We start from the raw sequence: 13,477 nt of genomic DNA on the forward strand, positions 1-13,477 counted from the left end.
CTGCACACCCCCCACCGGGGATGTGCCCGCAACCAATGTACATGCCCTTGACCGGAATCGAACCTGGGACCTTTCAGTCCGCAGGCCGACGCTCTATCCACTGAGCCAAACCAGTTTCGGCAGCACTTACTTTTATAGAGTCATATTTCTCTGTCTTCCAGTTAAGTGCATGGTCCCTTTCCCACTTTCACTTTTGAAAGGTATGATATTGAAGTAAATGCCAGTAAAATCAGTTTTAAGGCTCTCAAGAAATAACAGAATGTGTACAACCATCAGTTCAAAAGGTGATGCTCTAACAAGTCAAACCCCAGATGGTCTAAGAAGATGAACAACAATTTCCCAACAAAATTAACTAACAACATCCGACCTCTGAAGGAAGCAGGTGAAAAATGCACCAATCCAGTCTTAAGCAGAATGAAGGAAGAAATGTATCTTTTGGCACTGTCCAAGCTTTAGATCCTGGGAGGAAACTCAATTATCAATGAATTATTTTAATTAAAATTACGATCTCTGTCAAAGTAAACCATAATAAGATTCTTCCCCAAAGATAGAATACCTATCCTCACCTGAGGTTCTGTTTCCATTGCTTTTTTTAGAAAGAGAAGAAGGGAGAGAGAGAGAGAGAAAAACATTGATGTGAGACAGACACAGTGATCAGATTCCTTCAGTACATGTCCTGACTGGGGATTGAACCCGCAACCTTCTGGAGTACAGAATAATGCCCCAACCAACTGAGCCACCTGGCTATGGCAAGAACAACAGTTTTGTTGAGAATATCAACTACTATGTTTACTGAATTGGGGAATTTAACCTAATACAATGAGGATTACATATCAGTCCAACAAAAGAAGTTGGGGGTTGCTGTAACAGACTGAAACATTCAGAATTTTCATTCACAAAGTAATTGTGTAATTTATGTGAATGGTGAAATTACACTTAATTAGAATCATCAGATATGAAGAAAATACATTTAAATGAAACATGGTTATCTTCATTACTTATACAAGACTTTGTCTTTTTTAAAAATATATTTTTATCAATTTCAGAGAGGAAGGGAGAGATAGAAACATCAATGATGACTGAGAATCATCTATTGATTGCCTCCTGCACGTCTCCTACTGGGGATATGCCCTGGTGGGGGATAAAACAGTGATTTCCTGGTTCATAGGCCGACACTCAGCCACTGAGCCACATGGCCTGGCTGTCTTTTTAAAATCATCTTTAATAATTTGCCTTCAGGTTTGATCTACAGAAATGTTGTTCTTTAGTTTTGATCACTAGAATCTAAGGCTTCCCAAAACCAGACCATAAAGTCATTTAATGAATTCCTCTCCCATAAAACCCGAGATAACAGAGAACCTATTACACTGGACACCAGCAAATTTCCTACATAATTTAGGGAATGGTTGTTGGTGGACAGTTTATATGGCTTCTTAAAAACATCACAACATTAAATCACATTAGCCGACGAGCCGTTATTTCAATCATCATAATAACCATGGATAATTAATGAGTGACTTAAAACTAATTGTGCAATAGATAAAGTATTGCACTAATTGTGCAACAGATAAGTCAGTGTCTCAAATCTCCCCCATGCCATCCTGTTTCTTAACCATATATCTTAAAACTAGAGACTTGAAATTGTCCCTGCCAAACGTTCCACCTTCAGGCAGGTAAAACATTATCATTCTCACTTTAGCCATCATACGCTTGCTGCAAACTCTTTCCCATTATAATTAAAGTCAAGTATGACTTTTTCATGCTAAGCAACCTCTTTTTGCCCATCCAGTGGATGTCGCTGTAATGTACCATTTGGAATTCCTGCAGTGGACATTTTTCTTCCAATGCACTAATCATTGTGTTATAAAGTTTAATTACTTTATTTTGTGAGTTACCAATATTTTGATTAAATGATGTTTAAAGTACTCATCTTTACCCATTAAGCATCATTTTCTAAATGCCAACAAAGGTGGTCTTCATCTTCTTGAAACTTAAAAGAAAGCCATCCCATTTTAACTAGAAATGTCCTTGAAGAATAAGCCAATATCCTATAACCTTTCAAAAACTGAGCTGGGCTTCTCTTTTAGAACTGACATATACACAACTTTCTCTAAGATCAAAAACCATTTTGCTTGTTAATGAAGAAAGAATATTTGGTGGAGTGAATCTTAGTTTCAGAGAGATTCTCTTTGAAATTCATATAAAACAAAATCACTTCCTTTCTAACACAGTGAGATAATGATATTGCATGAAATGCAAAAAAGAATCACTGTAGAAATAATTAAACTATCTTGGATTTATAAATATTCTTAACTCTATATATTGAGGAACAGTATTTTTAATAGAAGTTGGATTTGGTCCTGAGCTCAAAACATAATTATCCTAAGTTTAAGCCTCTACTCATTGATCATCCTCTGATTTCAATTCTGAAAAAATAAATTTCAACTGGAATTACTTTCTCTGGAAACATTCCTAAAATGCATTTAATGCTCAGCACCAGCAACAACATTGAAAATGTTATCTGTAACAGCTAGCATGAACATAATACATAAAATCTATTTTTAAAAATCACTAATAGGTTTGAGAATTCAATCTAGCCCCTTAATGCTATTCTCTAGAAATATATTTTATGAACCAAAGAGTCTAACAGACACTCAACTCCTTACTTAAATACAATTAAATTCTTTAATAAAAGCAGATACAAGTCTTCCTGCTATTTAAATTATGGCTACTTTATCAATTAGTTTTAAGAAAGAATGGACCACAGTAGAGATATTATAACTTATAAATTTTTATAAGCATCTTCTTAGTATGTGCTAGTAAAAAAAAAAGACCATATTGACTCATGAATACTTGTGAGGGTCATTTTATTTTTAGCAAAGAAAGTTAAGAATAGGTTTTTATATTTACATAATGTCTCTCAGACAGGCATATGAGAAAACTTTGCAAACAACATCTTGCTTTATTTCTAAATATTCACAGGTGGAAAGAAAAAAATCAAATCACACAATATTGTGCATATGGGGGAAATGAGGCAATCAGAAGTGATGTAAATTATTAAAGATACCTTCTGTTTCCTCGACTTATTGCAAGGAATTTGGGCTTGGAGATGTATAATAGTGATATGTGTCAGGGCAAGGGCGAAACAAACTAGAAATAGTGGCTCAGGGTTCTGTGAGGCAGCTGCATGCCTGGTATGAGATGAGGGGTGTACTGAAGTTTCCTGATGAAAACATCTGCCCCAAGTCTTCAAGTTTCCACATTATATAGTTAATCTTTGAGTTAAGCATCTGACCTACCCTGGAGTCTTCTTTTACTAAATAATCTTTTATTTTTTAATTACAGTTGACATGCAATATTATATTAGTTTTAGGCATATGTACAATAGAATATGACTCAGCCTTTAAAAAGCGTGAAAACTTGCCATCTGCAACAACAAGGATGGACCTGGCGGGTGTTGCTGCTGAGTGAAATAAGTCAGACAGAAAAAGACAAATGCCATATGATTTCACTTATATGTGGAATCCAAAAGCCAAAATAAACAAACAAACAAACAAAACAGAAACAAACTCATAGATACAGAGAACATTTTGATGGTTGCAGGTGGGAGAGAGGTTAGGATGGTGAAAAAGGGGAAGGAAGTACATTCTGTAATTGATAGTTACAGAATGGTCACAGGGCTGTAAAGTGCAGCATAGGGAATAGAATATGGTCAATAATATTGTAATAGCTATGTATGGTGTCAGATTGGTGCTAGATTTATTGGGGTGATCATTTTGTGCCTCAGTGGTTGAGCATGGTTTGACCCATGCTCCAAGAGGTCACCGGTTGGATTCCCGATCAGGGCACATGCCCAGGTTGTGGGCTCGATCCCCAGTAGGAAGCAGCCGATCAATGATTCTCTCTCATCATTGATGTTTCTGTCTCTCTCTCCCTCTCCCTTCCTCTCTCTGAAATCAATAAAAATAAAAAATAAAAAAGAATTACCTCAGAGGCCTCCTCATCCTGTTCCTCCTTTCAGTATTATAATTAATAATATATCTATTAATACCACATATTTTAGAACGCATTAGAATTTCCCAAACATGTTAATCCATATTATCTCATTTAGTCCACACAACCCTATGTGGTATTATATTTCCATTTTAGAAATGAGCAATTGAAGGCTCAAAGAACCTTTATCCCTACACAAATCCACTGATTTTTCTTTAACAAGTGACATTACTCATTCTAGCATTTCATCAATTCAATAAACACTCAGAGTTCATACCTTGAAACCATCAATAAGCCTAGGCCTGCTCCCTCCACCCAGCGACCTTCTGCAGGTCCCTTGAACTATAAAACAAGGACAGCAATATCAGCCCTACCTAATTCGCCAAGTTGAATAAAGCAATATAATTAACGTGGAAGTGATCTGAAAACTGCAAAGAGAGCTATACACACTGGAGGTGTTGCTATTAGCAGCTCAGTGGGAATGGGTGTCAGATTGCCTTTAACTTGATAAAAGCCAAGGGCTGTGAAGGTGCTGAATGTCTGGTAATAGGAGGAGTGCTATTAAGGGGCAAGGGAGGGAGCAGCAAGACCAAATCTCCTTCCTTCTGGCAGATGAAATCTGAGGTCCGGGGTAAGTGATCTCTGGATGCTAAAGAGCATGAAGATGTAGAGCTGCAAAGTATGTTCCCACAAAGCCTGCATTAAGGGCAGGACCGAGCAAAAGCACTGTGAGATAAAAAGATAGTTAAAAGCAGATCTAAAGGTTCTAGCCAGATTTCAGGTCTGAAGGAAACTGCCACATTTAATGGGTTTACAATTCAAACCCATTATGACACCAAGAAACAAAGGGGGGTCAAACAGAATCACTGTAGTTCATCATCGATTCCAAGATTCCTTTTGGGTGTTTTTTTTTTTTCTTCTTTTATATCTCTAAAATTGGGATGAATCAATGCAAGGGTGGGTCATAACTGCCAATATCCTCTCTTTAAGGAAACATACATCTTAAGATTGATGGTATATTAGATTCAATTAATTAATTAGGATATTTTCAATTACTACCTGCATTTAAGCTCATTCGAAGAGCTGCTTTCTAGTCGTGCAACGTGACCATGCTGTCCTACATCTGCAATAGGACTTTGCAAAGGAGCACACTTTGTCCAGCCTCAGGGTTAGACTTCCCTTCACAGGCAAGTCTGGTGGGGGTCTTGACAAGTCTACAGTGACTGCAGGAAGCAGCAGCTAGCTTCCCTACCTAATGGCATCAGCTCTCTGTTCTTGACTCCTCTGGCTGGTCTCCCTTAAAACTGACTTGCCTTCTTTTTTGAAGCTCTGTAAACAATAAAGCTTCCAGTAATTGCCCTATCCTTGCAGCTACTTGGATCTGTCTGCTTCTGCTTCAAGAAAACCATTCCAAGGCTGAGCTTTGAGAAAAACTCTCAGGGTTGTGAATGTCCTGGCTCATTTGCCCACCATCATTGATGTGGCTCTAGCTCTCTCTTACCCTTGTTTGTCAAAACTCAGCCTGGCCTGTTTTCTGACCACAACAAAAAGTCATAGACAGCCTACTTAGCCTCCTGGTCTACTTTCAGTAGCAATTTCTACAGCAAAAGCAAGATTCATCTCCAAATCTTACAATTTTAACCCATCACAATGCAACATAATTCTACGATGACACACCAGCCCAGCCACCCAATGCATCTGGCATATAACAGAAACCTGTCATAAAGCATGTAACCCTGTTTGCTCTTACATAAAAGAGATTGTATAAAATAAGATATTCACAAGGAAGGAAAGAGAACTTCTAAATCTCAGGAAGAATAAAAAGGAAATACACCAAGTCATAAAAATAAAAAAATAAAAACAGGAAGAAAGACATGTTAACCACACATAGAACTATGTGGAAAAAGTCCATGTAAAGAACAGCTAGGAATCATTTTGTTTTTCTACATCAAAATCACTTCCAACACCATATTGTAACCATCAAGATATTTTATGACAGACTACAGCACTGTTACACACACACACACACACACACACACACACACACACACACACAATTATCCTTCCTGAAAAGCTTAGACTATGAATGAAAAATACAGTTTTAAATAAAAAACAATTTAAGTGAATATAATCAATTACTTTATTCCCTTGAGTCTCATTTCTTTTTCCTTTTTCAAAGCTCGGTCCCGATTGTTTTCATAAACCAAATTCCAAAGGCTTCTCCTTGGGATCTCACCTGAATTCAGATTGTGAATTTATTGTCAAAATTCAACCCCTGCATATTTCCTTGTACAAAGAAATGAAAGTTCAGGAGTTTCAAAGATTATAAGGCCTGTATCCATCCTGTTATTTAAAGAAACCCTACACGAAAGAGCTCCCAAAAGGCCAGTTAAACATGAGACAAAAAGAAAAACCAGTCAAGATATTCCTTGATAAGATCCATAAAAATTATCTTTAATTGATGCCAAATATGAACAGATCATAAAGTGACAGAAGCAAGTAAAATTGCATAGATGAAAACTATGCGCTTCAATAAGGTTCTCAATTCATAACATTCAGCGTCCTCTACCTGACATATTAGCAATTAGGGCAGGGGATGCACAGTAGGCGAACAAGAGACACATCCTCAACTCAAGGGGTGAGCAACTGGCAAACTCAAGAAATAAAAGAATGCTTTTTCAGCTTCAATGGTTTGTTGTCCTGATGGTGCACTTGAAATTAATATACTCAATTGTTATTTTTAGCCTTGGTAATACTTTACCTTTACTATTAGAGGTATGTCATCTAGAGCTCATGATGTCTACTTAGAGCTGCTGCATAACACAGTGCACTGAAGAGAAGAGTATTTCTGCAAGGGGTGGAGAGGAGACAACTTTTGACCTGGAATATTTTGCAAGGGATTTTGTGTTTTGTTTTGTTTTTCCCTATACCATTTCTTCCTCTCTGATTATGGTACAAAATTTTTCTATGCTCTTTGAAGTCTCATGTCATAAACTCCTAGTTAGCTCCTAAATGAAAATCACGGTGACCAGGGCTAATCTCCTTAAAGCTAATAGTCCTGAGGTCAGCAGCTCCACCCCTTACACACACTGGACTTCCCAAGAAAGCCTAAGGTCATTTTGCCTGAGCACCGAGACTGGCATTTGATCCCAAGACCTCTAAACCTTACACCTATACCCTGAATGAGTTCACACAGTGACCCAGAGTAATGGAACAGTGTTGGTTAACTCAGCTCCTGTTCGCTTCTTTACAGAAATGATAAGTAATGTACATTCTTCTAAGGTTTACCTGAGTCATGCTGGACATGTTCGCATACCCTGAAATTCCATAATATAAATACGAGTACCAATACATTGCATGGTGGTTGAGAACCACCTCCTGAGATAGCAAGTGAATTTGGGTTGGGTCTTGTTTAAAAACTGTAGTTCGTTTATTTGTCTTCTTGAGATGAACATACACATTAAAATACTTAATTCTTCCTTGAAAAAATGGGAAGATAAAATGGCTGTTTGGTAGTTTATATTCTTTCTAACAATTTCATACTCTGGATGGTTACCAACCACCAATTCTCACTACTCCCAGGAATAAGTCATTCCTGGAAGGAAATGGGAAATTGCTTTCTGTTGAGGTTCTCTTTCTCCTTTCTGTTTGATCTAATCTCCCAAACAAGGAAAAATCAGTTATAAAATTATTAAAAAGCATGTGTTTTGAGGTCTCCTATATTAAATGGGAGGGTTGGGAAATTTTGTACTGACATGTCAGATGTTAAGAAATTTGAAAAGTCTGTAACTATTCACAATGTGAAGAAGGTCCCGTATGGACTAAACCAAATATCTACTTAAAGAAATCTATTCCCACTTACCATGTAAACGAATTAAAAAACTCTCAAGTGAGTCAAGATTGTGATGTCGCAGGTGCTTTGGTTCCACCACAGTGGAGCCTAAACCTACGGCACAATTTTATTTTAGAGAAATGATTGTCCATTGGCCATACTTCAGAAAAAAAAAAAATTTGCTATTGGTTCATTTGATTTTGCTAGGCTAACTCACTAACACACTCCCAATGAGCTGTTTTAACTGATAATTGAAACTCAGCTCTCAAGGGGGAGCGAGGGAGGGCTGTGCACAGATGGGGAAGAGGAGATGCAAAAACAAAAACCTTTCCTGGTGACAATCTGTCTTCTATAAATCTGAGGACAGAGGAAATGAAGGTCTTTGGTCTCTCTAATTCAGATCACTTGAGGTGAGTTAACCACTTCAGAGATTCTGGGATGGCTAACAGCCCTGGTGTGACTGAGCCCTTCCATTGTCACCCTATTGAACTAGGGCCCCAAACACTGGAAGAGCTGAGCTATGGCTATCAGCATGTCAGAAGTCTTCTCCTCCAGGAGAAAACAAGTATTCAGGATATGAGCCATTGAAACTCAAGACTTAGGAAGGGGATGGAAAGGTAAAAAGCCTGACAAAATAAATTTGAGTAAGTAAACCATAAGATAGTCATTACTAAATAGGCAGTTTTGTTAAGTGCACCTTCAGGTCTACAAAAACATTTCAGCACATTACAGTGCAGGGGTAAGAGCTTTGTGAAACTTCACATGCCTATGCTACACAGATAGTCCCTGTACTTCATTCTTACTGACTTGGTTGCAGTGAGCTACAGATGGATAAGCAGCATTCATTTTCCCCCTACCACCCAAATTCATAGCAACAGCTCATCCCCAGTCCCAGGCCAACAGGTTCACTGCATGCAGCACTTTTTCCTGTCACACATGCAGAAGCATCACCAGTCCAGCATCTAATTATGAGAGGTATACCAGGCAGCCAAAGTTCATCTCATCAGTCTTGGTCCCATTTTCTCATCCTCTGACCCATCCATCCATCCCACAGTACTGAGCGGATTATTGCTGTTGACAGAGTGCAGCGTTTCAAGCTCTGCATGTCCTGGACCTCAGAGTCTAACTAAAAGATCATGATATCCCCAGAAATTTGGAGGAGGTTGCGTTTTTTCCCATCTGGAGACTTTGAAGCAGGTAGAAAAGGAATAGCCAAGATAAGTCAAGATTCAAAAGAGAAGGAAACATGACAGGGGAGGGTTTATGCAGTGGTCAGATGTGTGCCGTCCTTGGCTCCTCATCTTCCATGATGCTACATTAGTCTTACCGATTCACAGAGCAGCCTTGGAAAGTAAAATATCCATGTTCTTTCTTTCAATAGAGTGAACCGGCCTGGGTGGTACGCTAGTTTCTTCGTTTATTGCCTCACTGATAGTTCTAGGATAAGGTGAAGAAGGGATGGGGGTAACAGGGAAGATCCCCAGAAGAAGCAGGGCAGTAGGCGGCCACATGCTAAGTGCAGAATGAAGATCCCCGCTTGGTGTCCTCAAAAAGGCAGTGAGTGCCTCTCCATGGGTGGACAGCTGGTGGGCCCCTGAGGCCTGTGTTTTGTGGCTCTCTTTTGGCTAAGCTCAGGGTCCCAGCTGCTCTCTGGGCTGGGTGCTGGGAGATGCTCAGCCTGCGAAGTGACTGCCAGGTGGGAAGATCATAGGAACATCATAGGAAATATCTCAAGGGAGTGGACCAGGAGGGAGGGCCTGGGAAATGTTATTATGAACTGAATGATCCTTCCCATATGCACAATGATGCCAGAAAGATCAGACTATCAGAGATCTGCAAAGCGCCGTTGCTAACAGAGGAATACAGAAATGCACAAAAACACTGCACCGGACCTGAGGAAGCCCTGAATGTCCAGCATGGCCCTCGATGGGAAACAAATTCCCAAAAAGTTATCTTGGCTCTGGAGGAGGATAGGAAAAAAAACGAGTTCATGGTTCATGTCCAGTTCAAAGCTAGGTCTCAGGTTCCAGTTTTACATCCCACATCAGGCTGCCAAAGGGACTCAGTCCAGTGGATGGCCAGAGAAACAGCACCCTCCTGGATCTCTCCTCTCCAGGGTTCAGACGGTGTGGTCTTCTCACAGTGGTTTAGTGAGACAGCGAGGATGGAAACAGGAAAAGCAAAATATCTGTGCCCCAACCCTTCCTCCCTTTGTTACATAACTTCTCAGCTGTGTTAATGGAGGCACTTTCTGCAGTTCGCTGTGGGTACAGGATAAAGGCACTAAGCAACTATTAAATCAATTGGTTAAGTTTCTTCAGGGCGACTCAAGGGAAGGGCTAAAGTCTTTACAGACTTCAAATCATGACTGCAAAAAGAAATCAGCTCTGCTTTGGATGCATACAATAGATAAACATTTTCATTTACATCTTAAGAATGCACCAAAAAACATGCAGTATTGCACCTTTTTTTGTTTTGCTTGTGTTTATCTTCAGCTAGAAATAATACTTGTTCTTAGGTGTTGCTATATATACCTTGATGACTTATTTAGTTTTCCATATAGCTTCCCTTTAAGGAATGGGCATATTGGTTCTCTCTCTGCCTACACCTGCACAGAAACCTGACATTTCCCTGAGCAAAGACAGGAAAATTGACTGAGTACCCCCACCCCCACCCCCACCCCCACCCCCATTATTTCTTTGGGCCCTTCATCCCACAAACTTGTAGCTTTTATTATTTTTTATTTTTTTACTGAAATCATGCATTAATTAATTCAAGGTACACCTTAATCAAATAGGCCATAATGCTGAATAAGAGAACATGCTTTGAGCTCCAAAAAGTTATTGTTCCCATCTGACTAACATATGCACTTAAATACAGTACTTTATTTGCTAATAAAATAGTTAATAAATAAAGGAGTGCACTTTTGGTGAATGCAAATGAAAAAGGATCTATTTTTAGAAGAGTCGATTCAAACGTAAGCTTATCCCCTATTGTCTGAGTTAACGTTCTCGGCATGCGATTGTAAAATAAATATCAGAATCAAACATGCTTACATTTAACTCCATTTGTGCTCTCTTGCAATGAGGAGGCTAAGGTTTTACATCCAGTTCTGGAGGCCAGGGGTCAGGGTACAGGACCAGTGAGGCAAGACCTGTGTTGGGCTCACCTGCAGTTGAGAAACTTAGCAGCACTGCAGATGAATCAATTAATTTTTATCTTTTTCTTAGAGAATCGTTTGAACAGAAGGAGAAGGGGACAAAGGGAGAACCCCTAAAGACCAGGATCAGCATCAGGTCGATAAGGTGCTTTGTGAACCAGTCTTAAGTAATTCTGTTTGCTTTTTTTCCACCTTATAGTATGGAGTTCAGTGGATCGAAATAACATTTGTTTGTTACCCATTTTGGCTGGTATATCATATTATATATCATCAGATGCACTGTCTTAAATGTACTGTGCAGTTTGCAAAGACTTTTTTTTTATTGGAGTCCCATGCAACTTTTAATTTTATATTTCTAAGTGAACACCTGGTTTTTAGTTAAAAGAAAAAAGTTAAAGAAGCCCAAGGATTACAAACGTTTCGGTATGGGGAAGCATATGAATCTTATTTTACCTAGACTAGCTTATGGACTGAATTTTTTTTAAACCAGTTTTATAAAATACACTTTCTTTTCCCATTTTTAATAAAATGAAAATAGTTTCCTTTTTTTTAATGGATCTTGAAAGCTTCTGGTTGGCCATCCCCCAAATCCACAATGCAATAATGCATTGACAGTTAAACAGAGCTTTCAAAGACTAGTAAAGTAGCAACAAAGAGTGACATGGGTCACCAGGGATTTGTTTTGTTTTTAAGTCTTTCAAGCTGCTAAGTGGGGCATTTTTGTTTGCTTGGCTTTTTAAACATCGGTCAGTAGCTTGTTCTTATTAACGCAGTTTTGGTTGGCTGTGGTGCAGTTGCCAGTTCTGATATTGGCCTGTCTATAATGGGCTATGCTATTATTCATATCCTCTTCGATCTCCATGTACTCAGATTTGCTGAGAGTAGAGGAACTGCGCCGACTGAGGTCACTGTCCGAGGCTAAATTAGGGGAGCTAACGTGGAGCAACTGAGCCTGCTCTTCCCCCTCAGTTTCTCGGTGGTAGAAATAGTTGAAATTGGACACAATGACAGGTACGGGCAGGGCAATTGTCAGCACACCAGCGATGGCACACAAGGAGCCCACGATCTTGCCTCCAATTGTCACAGGGTACATGTCACCATATCCTACAGTGGTCATGGACACCACCGCCCACCAGAAAGCATCGGGGATGCTGGAGAAGTGCGACTCAGCTTCTTCCGCCTCGGCAAAGTACACTGCACTAGAGAACAGTATGACCCCAATGAAGAGGAAAAAGATGAGCAGCCCTAGCTCTCGCATACTAGCCTTGAGGGTCTGGCCCAGGATCTGGAGGCCCTTGGAGTGGCGGGAGAGTTTGAAGATTCTAAAAACCCTTACCAAGCGGATGACCCTGAGGATGGCCAGCGAGGTGGCCTGCTCGCCCTTCTGGTTCCCCTCCTGCTCAGCTATCTCGGTGCCCAGGGTGATGAAATAGGGGATGATGGCCACGATGTCGATGAAATTCATGATGTTCTTGAAGAAGTCCGCCTTGCTGGGGCAGGCGAAGAAGCGCACCACCAGCTCGAAGGAGAACCAGATGATGCACAGGGTCTCCACGATGAAGAAGGGGTCCGTGAAGAAGTTGGAGGTGTAGATGACCGTGGTGTTGTCGATGCGGTGGACCGTGCCCGTGAGGTCCTTATCATCCTTCAGCTCAGGCAGTGTCTCCAGGCAAAAGATGACGATGGAGATGAGGATGACCATGACCGAGACGATGGCGATGACGCGGGCGGCCCCCGAGCTCTCGGGGTACTCGAAGAGCAGCCACACCTGGCGCTGGTACTCCTTCTCGGGCAGGGGGCGCTCCTCCTCCTTGATGAACCCCTCGTCCTCCCGGAACTTCTCCATGGCCTCCTCGCCCAGCTCATAGAACTTGATCTCCTCGGAGAACATGTCCAGGGGCACGTTGACCGGCCTCCGCAGCCGGCCCCCGGACTGGTAGTAGTAGAGGATGGCGTCGAAGCTGGGCCGGTTGCGGTCGAAGAAGTACTCGTTCCGCAGGGGGTCGAAGTAGCGCATGCGCTTCTTGGGGTTGCCCAGCAGCGTGTTGGGGAACTGCGCCAGGGTCTTGAGCTGCGTCTCGAAGCGCAGCCCGGAGATGTTGATCACCACGCGCTCGCAGCACTCGTGGTCCTCGTGGTCGGCCAGCCGCCGGTAGCTGCCGTCCTGGGGGTGGCCCGGGGTGGCCGACGCCTCGTCCGCGTTCTCCCCGGACATCACCGTCATGGTGGAAGCCACGTGCAGGGGTGAGAGACCAGGAGAAGGCCGGCGGTGGGAAGGACGGGGAGGGGAGGGGTGGGGGGGACCCAAGCGCCCCCCCCACCGGAGTGCGCGTCTCCCCCACGCTCAGGGGGTGGGGGTAGGGGAGGGGGCGGGCTTCAAAGAGAGCAGGTCCAGAGATCTGCGGCTTTGCTTCTGGTTCCCTTTCCCTCCACCCTGCCTGTGGCTGAGTTTGGAAACCCCTCGCCTGCAGCCCAGGGTGCAGCCTTTTTTT

The 13,477-nt window shown here is 41.4% G+C and overlaps 1 protein-coding gene across 1 annotated transcript; it reads right to left on the reverse strand.

Moving 5' to 3' along the window:
* Positions 1-11,721: 11,721 nt before the first annotated feature.
* Positions 11,722-13,209, reverse strand: KCNA1 (potassium voltage-gated channel subfamily A member 1; the record flags this gene model as incomplete). The annotated part of the gene is made up of 1 exon (XM_079773538.1): positions 11,722-13,209. The coding sequence occupies one exon, from the start codon at positions 13,207-13,209 to the stop codon at positions 11,722-11,724; it is 1,488 nt and encodes a 495-aa protein (XP_079629664.1).
* Between the last annotated feature and the right edge of the window lie 268 nt (positions 13,210-13,477).

This window comes from Cnephaeus nilssonii (assembly GCF_951640355.1).
Source record: "Cnephaeus nilssonii genome assembly, chromosome: 6".
Taxonomy (NCBI): Eukaryota; Metazoa; Chordata; class Mammalia; order Chiroptera; family Vespertilionidae; genus Cnephaeus; species Cnephaeus nilssonii.